Raw genomic sequence first — 9706 nt, forward strand, 5'->3', positions numbered from 1 at the left:
TAATTAATTAGCTGAATATGATATTTAGGTATGTTTTAGTTTTCTATCTTTTAAATAGAAATATGAAAATAGAGTGTACCTTTTTTGAGCATAAAAGGATCTTTGAATTGTCCGGAATGTTCACATAAAAAGTCGTAGCATTATACTTTTTGAGAATAAAATAGTAAAAGAAAACATTTTTTGATATTGCACTGAAGTATTCTTTAGTTTTCTTTTTTTTTAATAGAAATATGAAAATAAAGTGGATATTCTTTTCATAAAAAGTATTCTTTAAATAGTCCAGAATGTTGACGTAAATATTCAAATTATCCTCTTTAGGAATACAATATTAAAATAAAACTTTTTATTTTTTGCTTTTCACAAGTATTTATCATAAAAATAAAATATGGAATTTCAAGGTCAGGATTTTCAATCAATTACTTCAATTACTTCCATGTTATTATTTTTTAAATATTATTATTCAAATTGATTTATGTATAACCAACAGTAAAATTTGTCATACAATGGTAAATTTATCCCATTCTTTCTAGATCAAGATTTTATACCTAATTATCTTTATCATCTTTTCAGTGACTTGTTCATTCTTAATTTCTATAACACAATCTTTTAATTTTTTAAGTAATACAAATAAATTACATATACTAAGAATATGTTCAAATAAAGAAAAGTGACTTTCAGTCCTGGAGAATGAATCAATAATCCATAATAATTAAAAAATTTCAAATTCCCGCTCGAACAAAGCAGAGTTTATTGCGCCGTCTCGTGGCATGTGGTCAAAATAATCCGTTTAAATTAGCGGCATTGCCGAATTTAGCCGAAAAGTACCGGAAAAAAACGAAGCCACAAAATCGCCGATAGCGCCGCTCTCGTGACATGTGGCCTAACTAGACCCTTGCCGCATCTAGGTAAAATATCTTTAGTGGTTCTAACTAGGGTACTATATTAGGCAGGAATATGCAACCGCCATTCTAGTTCCTGAACAATTCGCGGGAAACAATGCGATAATCATGTCGTATAGTTTAATTAAAATTAAGTTTAGAATATAAGAAAAACGGTCTGCTGTAGTGCTCTGTTTTTTAAAAATAGAAGCGAGGATGGATTTAAACTTTACTGTTTTCCACTAGGGCGAAGAGAAAGACTGTCAATGTAGATCATAAATTGTAGACGCGACAAATGGAAACCGAATTAAAATTCAATATTATGCGAAGTTATTACTAATAATTATGACTATCACAATATAATTCAAATATAGGAGGTCTGAAGATTATGTTTACATGTAATTAAATTTCCTATGAGCATTTTTTTGATATATTAAAGCGAAATGAGATCCAGAAGAAAGTAAGGTTAGGAACCAATTTTTCTACAGAACGACGCACATTAGCCCACGCAAATAAAAAGGACGTATAATGTGAAATATAAATAACTATCATAATAAACTCTTGAAAAAGTATTTTATTAATGTTTGACCTATAGACTATTATTATTTTAGAATTTGTTAATATTATTTTAAAAATCATATGATTATAATTTTAGCACACGCCTATTTATAAACTAGTAAAATTTCGTTTGCAATCATAATTTTTGCAAGAGCTACTTTTTGGCAAATGCGTGAGTGAAAAAATCATATAATCGAATTTAAATATTTCATATATTATATCACATGTAATTTTATTTATAATTTATGTTTTGATAACAATGCTTCATTATAATTTAAAAATAAATAATCTATATCTTGTAAGCGTATTTATATAATTCGATATCAATTTAGCGATTTTGAATTTGGCAGGGAATCGGAATGGCAGCTTGCATATTCCCATCCATGATCTAACAAATACATGGTCCAGCCACTTAAGGGCCCTGTTTCGTTCAAGTAACGCAACCGCTTAATTCCACCATTTTGTTAGTTTGACCGCGCAGTTTGAGTTTGACGCGTGAGACTGTACGGCGAACTGTTATAGGAAAATCAATTAAGACACTTCGTTTAAATTACTTGAAATAATACTAAGCTTGTCATTAATTTTAAACCTTTTCAAAACTTCGACATATCTCTTAAAATTACTAAAATTTTGTGTACAAATAATAAGTGTTCAATTGTTACTTATGCTTAATTTAACTTAATTTAATTTAACAATTTAACAATTTACTTAATTTAAAAATTTCACTTATAAATTAAACACTTTTTAAGTAGAACAATTAAAATTGTAACGCTAATAAATCAAAAGTTCTTTGAAAATCTAAAGATTCAAAGCTTTCTATGTAAAACAATTTACATAGATTTATTTTTAAGTGGAAAATAGTCAAACGCACGTTTACATTTTTTAATGTCTGAAAACAATAATAGAAGTAATATATTAGTAAATTTATTAATTAAATTTAATATAAAAAAATATATAAAGGAATACCTGAAACTGTGAATGAAATATATATTATTGATAAATCATGAGTACAGATCCATTTTTTAAATAATTTATTTATTTAATATTTACAGTTGATAAAATAAAACTGTTTTTTATCAAGAAATTTCAGCTTCAAATACTTTTAATTTTTAATTGTTTAAATCCTCAAAACTGCACTTTAATTATTTTTAAAACTGTTAAAATATAGCTTGGGCAGATTTTTCTTCTGAAAATTCGTAAAATTCTCGGTTTCCCAGTCCGACGGCCACCTAGTTCTTTATAAAAAAATCTTCGATTTTAAAAACTTGTAATTTTTAATTTTTTCAACCTCTAAAACTACATTTTAAAATTCTTCAATTAAATTGTATGCTGGAAAATAAGAAAATTAACTGGAAAATTTTTAAAGTGACAGATTTTCGAATCAAGTATTCTAAACTAAATGGTATAATAATCTATAAAAATCACAATTTAGGAAATTAAAAAAAAAACGGTTGAAATCAAAGTTGGACAACATTTTTATTATACAAATTTTGTAACTTTTGCGGTCGAAAAATAAATTCACTGTAATTTCCCGGTTTTCTAGGTTTCCCGGTCCAGCGTCCAACTTGCACTGCATTATATTATTTTCTTTAGTCAGAACTTTCCCACTTGACTTCAATTTCATTCTATTTGACACAGATACGTCATTTTTTGTCAGCAGAAAGAAGTTATGAAACACATAACCTAAAATTATAGTTAATCCGTATTTTCCTTTAACGATCTTCAACATTATTATAATACATTTTATAAGGATTCAAATATTTATACACCTGAAAAGTACAAGAAATTTTTATTCTTATATTTTGCATTTTAAAATCCCTTACGTTTGCCGCCTTTCTTATCCAAGATGGAGAAATTAAGCGGTGGGTCCTTATTGGTTCGGTTTTTTTCACTTGCGCGTGGCTAGACCATGTATTTATTAGATCATCTACAGTACCTTAGTTCTAACCTATCGTCCAACGTCGTTTCCACTTTGGAGGTTAGGCTCCGAAAGGTTATATTGTTTAATAGTTTAATGTTTATAATCAGGCTTATTTCAGTGTTTAGATTGACATAAAAAGTGTTGTCTAAATGTGAGTGAACTAAAATAAATAAAATTCGCTCAAATTTGTGAAAAATGAGTAGTCAGGAAGAGAACAATTTCGAGAGGAAGAAAAGTCGAAGGCGAGAAAGCGACTCGGACGATTCAGATTCTGAGAAAAGAAGAGCGGAATCCCGCAGAAAGGATCGCGATTATGAAAGAAAAAGATCTGATAAGTACTCTGAGAGAAAAAGAACTAGTCCTGAATGTGATCGTAGGACAGGTGACCGAAGTGACCGAAGTGACAGAAGGCGAGACGATCGTCAAAGTGACAGAGGGAATCATAAAGATTCCAATAAACGGGATTACAGAGATTCTCACAGAAGAAGAGACGATAAAAATGATGAGGGATCTCTTTGCAGGTATTGGGATACTGGTAGAAAAAATGAAAATAAGTTTAGGAATAATTTTGACTCTGATGAAGAGGTTGAAGTCGGAGAACGATTCTATGGAGGAAAGCGAGATAATAACAGAAATTCCAGAAAAGGGAATGAAACTGAAAGAAGGAAAGAAAATGAGCCTCGTAAGTACAATTTTACATTTGTTTTTACTCTTTTAAGTTTTATTTTTGGGCATTTTTAAGGTTAGGATCAGCCTTTGTTTAGTAATGTGCCATTGAAAATTTCACAACACGACATTTTTGATCAGTGGAATTTTTAAGAAACTTGTGAAAAATTCCAATTTTCCTGTAAATGTGGCACTTTTGAGTAGAGGAATTTGGAGATGGAGAATAAAATAATAAATAGTTCTTATGTAATTTTAGTTAAAAATTTATCGTTTTAGTTGAAAAATCATTTCTTCGATTGAAAATTTAACTCTTTTGTTGATCTTTCTTTTTTTATTTGCATTAAAATTTTGTTGTTTTAACTGAAAATCTAACTATTCCATTTTTTATTGATTTTTTTAGTTGAAAATAATTTATTTGGATTATAATTCATGTATTTTCTTAAAAATTCGACTTTTGAAATAAAATTTATACTCGTGGTTGAAAATTTAACTATTATATTTTTCGTTGAGGATTCATGTTCACGGGTTAAAAATTCGGTTAAATGTTGAACTACTTTTATTTTTAAAAAATTTTTTTTGAGGATTCATCATTTTACTCATTTTGACATCTTGGCTTGAAAATTCAACTTTTTTGTTAAAAATTAATATTTATGGCTGAAAATTCAACTGTTTTCTATAGAATATTCGTATTTTTAACTTGAATATTCCACAATTTGTTTGAAAGATAAAATGTTTTGTTGAAAATTCCCCTTTTTTGGATGAATTCGACTGGTTCTTTATTTTAAATTAAAATCTTTTTTTGTTTGAAATATCAACGATTACATTTTTTTCGCTGAGAATTAATCTTCTTTCGTTAAAAAGTCAATTAAATGTTGAATTAATTTTGTTAAACATTAACTTTAATGTTGAAAATTCATCATTTTAGCTGGAAAGTTATCTTTTTTGCAAAAAAATTTAACTTTTTGGTTAAAAAACTTTTTTGGTAGAAAATTGGATTTTTTAGGTCAAAAATTCAACCATTTGGTGGAAAATTAACTTTTTAGTTAAAAATTCATATTCAGGTTGAAAATTCAATTTTGTTTTTTTTTAGAGATTCATAATTTCAGTCGGAAAATTCTCTCTTTTTTAAAATTAATCTGCTTGGTTCTATTTGAATGAAAGTTCGTCTTTTTTGGTTGAAAATTCAACTGTTTTGATCGAAAATTTAATTATTTGCTTAAAAACTAACTGTTTTGTTAGAACTTAATAATTCCCAAATGAAAATTAAACTTTTTTTTGTAGAAAATTTGTTTTATTAGGTTGAAAATTCAATAATCTGATTGAAAAGTAAACTATTTTGGATCAATTTAACTATTTATTATTTTAAATAAAAGTCTTTTGATTATAATATCAACTATTATATTTTTCGTCGAGAATTACTCTTTTTGGTTAAAAATTTAAATACTTGGTTAAAAATTGAATTGCTTTGTTAAAAATTCATTTTTTATGGTAAAGATGCATAATATTAGTCGAAAATTCGTCTTTTTCGGTAGAAAATTAATCTTCTTGGGTGAAATTTCGCCCTTTTGGTTAGAAATTTATCATTTTAGTTGAAAATCCATCATTTTAGTTAAAAATCTATATCTTTGATTGGAAACCTACCTATTTTGTTAAAATTTATTCATCTTATTGGACATACTGGATTTAAATCAAATAATTGAACTTTCAAGAAAATTGTAAAGAAAAAATTGTAATAAAATAATAGTTAAATTTTAAACCAAAAATGGAATGTTTAGATTTTTCTTGGAAAAAAATTTATTTTCAACAACAAAAAACGAATTAAAAAGAAAAATCAATTTTCAACTAAAATTATGCATTTTTAATCACATAAATGAACTTATAACCAAGAAGATGAATTTTCATCTAAAAAAGTTCAATTTTCAAAAGTATAATTAAATTTTGAACTAAAAAAAAAAATCAGTTTTGAAACAAACCTGGAATGTTTAAATTTTTATTTAAAACAAAGTCATTTTCAACACACAAAAAAGGGATTTTTAAGAAGAAAGAAATCACTTTTCAATTAAAGTGATTAATTTTCAACTAAAATTATGAATATTTTAACCATATAGTTGAATTTTCAACCAAGAAGATGAATTTGCATATAAAAAAGTACAATTTTAAAAAGAATATTTAAATTTTATCAATTTTCAACAAAAATGGAATGATTAAATTTTTAGTTAACAAAATTAAATGTCAACAAAAAAAAAAACGAATTTTTAGCCAAATAATTAAATTTTCAATAAAAGTGATTAATTTTGAAGTAAAATTATGAATTTTTGACCACATAGTTGAAATTTCATATGAAAAAGTTCAATTTTTAAAAGAATGGTTAAATTATACACTAAAAAAGATGAATTTTCATCTAAACAAGATCAATTTTCAACCAAAAATGGAATGATTAAATTTTTAGTTCAAACAAATTCACTTTCAATACAAAAAAAATTTGTAACTAAATAAATACATCTTCAAATTGATAAATTTTTAACTAAAATGATGAAATTTTAACCACATAGTTGAATTTTCAACCAAGAAGATGAATTTTCATCTAAAAAAGATCAATTTTCAACCAAGAATGGAATGGTTAAAGTTTTAGTTAACAAAATTAAATTTTAACAACAAAAAAAAACGAATTTTTAACAAAATTATGAATTTTTAACCACACAGTTGAATTTTCAACTAAGAAGATGAATTTTCATCCAAAATAGTTCAGTTTTTAAAAGAATATTTAAATTTTAAACTAAAAAAGATCAATTTTCAACCAAGAATGGAACGCTTACAATTTTATTTAAAACAAATTCATTTTCAACACAACAAAAAATTATTTTCAACTAAATAAATAAATGTTGAAAGTGATAAATTTTCAACTAAAATTATGAAATTTAAAAAAAACACATAGTTTAATTTTCAACCAAGAAGATGAATATTCATCCAAAAAAGTTCAATTTCTAAAAGAATATTTAAATTTTAAACTAAAAAAGGTCAATTTTCAACCAAAAATGGAATGGTTAAATTTTTATTTCAAACAAATTCATTTTCAACACAACAAAAAATTATTTTTAACTAAATAAATAAATGTTGAAAGTGATAAATTTTCCACTCAAATGATGAAATTTTAACCACATAGTTTAATTTTCAATAAAGAAGATGAATTTTCATCCAAAAAAGTTCAATTTCTAAAAGAATATTTAAATTTTAAACTAAAAAAAAATCAATTTTCAACCAAAAATTAACAAAATTATGAATTTTTAAACACATAGTTGAATTTTCAACTAAGATCAATTTTAAACCAAAAATGGAATGGTTAAATTTTTATTTAAAACAAATTCATTTTCAACACAAGAAAAATTATTTCCAGCTAAATAAATAAATGTTCAAAGTGATAAATTTTTAACTCAAATGATGAAATTTTAACCACATAGTTTAATTTTCAACCAAGAAGATGAATTTTCATCCAAAAAATTTTAATTTCTAAAATAATATTTAAATTTCAAACTAAAAAAGATCGATTTTAAACCAAAAGTGGAATGATTTAAGTTTTAGTTTAAAAAATTCATTGTCAAAACAAAAAAAAACGAAATTTTAAGCAAATAAATTTTCAATAAAAGTGATTAATTCTCAACTAAAATTATGAATTTTTAACTAAAAAAGATCAATTTTTAATAAAAAATGGAATGATTTAAATTTTATTTTAAAAAATTCATTGTCAACACACAAAAAACGACATTTTAATCAAATAAATAAATTTTAAACTAAAAGAGATCAATTTTCAACCAAGAATGGAATGATTAAAGTTTTAGTTAACAAAATTAAATTTTTACAAAAAAAAAACCGTATTTTTAACAAAATTATGAATTTTTAACCACATAGTTTAATTTTCAACCAAGAAGATTAATTTTCATCCAAAAAGTTCAATTTCTAAAAGAATATTTAAATTTTAAACTAAAAAAGATCAATTTTCAACCAAAAATGGAATGATTTAATTTTTATTTTAAAAAATTCATTGTCAACACACAAAAAACGAAGTTTTAACCAAATAAATTTTAAACTAAAAAAGATCAATTTTCAACCAAGAATGGAATGATTAAAGTTTTAATTAACAAAATTAAATTTTAACAAAAAAAAACCGAATTTTTAACAAAATTATGAATTTTTAACCACATAGTTGAATTTTCAACTAAGAATATGAATTTTTATCTAAAAGTGATTAATTTCTATAAAAATATCTTAATTCTAAACTAAAAAGATCAATTTTCAACCAAAAATGGAATGGTTAAATTTTTATTTAAAATAAATTCATTTTCGACACGAGAAAAAATTATTTTCAACTAAATAAATGTTCATAGCGATAAATTTTCAACTCAAATGATGAAATTTTAACCACATAGTTTAATTTTCAACCAAGAAGATTAATTTTCATCCAAAAAAGTTCAATTTCTAAAAGAATATTTAAATTTTAAACTAAAAAAGATCAATTTTCAACCAAAAATGGAATGATTTAATTTTTAGTTAAAACAATTCATCGTCAACACACAAAAAACGAAATTTTAACCAAATAAATTTTCAATAAAAGTGATTAATTTTCAACTAAAATTATGAATTTTTAACTAAAAAAGATCAATTTTCAACCAAAAATGGAACGATTGAATTTTAAAGCCAAGAAACCAACGTTCAATTTTCAACAAAAAATGGAATGGTTGAATCCTCAACTTAAAAAAAAAAACAACAACCATTTTCAACCAGTTGTATTCTTAACCAAAAAAGATTATGGGCATGTGATACTTAGAAAATTATCTATTTTACCAGTTTTAGGTGCCGACGGCTTTTTTTCTTTAATAATCAATATTTTGTCTTAAAAATTTGGGACATGATAGCGACCATGCTAACGGACGTCCCCACACTTTTTTTTGGTTTAATTCAAAAAAGTTTTAATTTGCATAGCGCTTAGGAATTATTATCGATTTTACCAGTTTTAGGTTCCGATGGCTTTTTTTCTAGAATAATCAATATTTTGTCTTAAAAATTTGGGAAATGATAGCGAACATGCTAACGGACGTCCCCACACTTTATTTGTGTTTTTTTTTTCAAAAAATTTTTTAATATTGCTAACAACGTATGTACATTTGGAGGTTATGTATGTTACAATTCTCCTGTGTGTTACTTCCAAACTACACAATATTTTTGGATGAAAACTTTGGACTTGCAAATAAACATAGTAACTAATTTCCCGGAACTAACCCTTTTTGCAGGCAATCAAAAAAGTTTATTTCATAAATAATTTCCAGATTATCGAAAAGGCAGAGATGAAAAACGACGTAACCTCAAAATAATACATATGCATAAAATTTTTATTTAGCACAATAAATTTTTTTGTTATTATCCCTCAAAAAAGAGTCCGGGGACGTCCGTTATGATAGATATTTTATAGCATCTCCGAATTCAGTTTTTAAACATTTTCATTTTTGTGGGAAAAAAGCCGGGGAAACTGTAAGTATCACATGCCCTTAAAAACCTCAAGACTCGATAATTACACATTCAGTACAGACTTAAGGGCATGTGACACAGCTAAATACCTATATTACCGACCACAGTTTTTCAGTTCACTGAATATTTTTTTGAACCTAAGAACTTTTTTTGTAAATAAAAT

General features: G+C 25.0%; 1 protein-coding gene across 1 annotated transcript in view; it reads left to right on the plus strand.

Annotated features, from left to right (window-relative positions):
* Positions 1–3393: 3393 nt before the first annotated feature.
* The window catches only part of LOC117180039 (pre-mRNA-splicing factor CWC22 homolog), a 53468-nt gene continuing 47155 nt past the window's right edge, over positions 3394–9706 (plus strand). The window contains exon 1 of the mRNA XM_033372336.1: positions 3394–4039. Within this exon, the coding sequence (XP_033228227.1) occupies positions 3553–4039 (487 nt within the window). The 5' untranslated portion in view covers positions 3394–3552. The remainder of the gene's footprint in view (positions 4040–9706) is intronic.

The sequence above is a fragment of the Belonocnema kinseyi genome, chromosome 9 (assembly GCF_010883055.1).
Source record: "Belonocnema kinseyi isolate 2016_QV_RU_SX_M_011 chromosome 9, B_treatae_v1, whole genome shotgun sequence".
NCBI classification, from domain to species: domain Eukaryota; kingdom Metazoa; phylum Arthropoda; class Insecta; order Hymenoptera; family Cynipidae; genus Belonocnema; species Belonocnema kinseyi.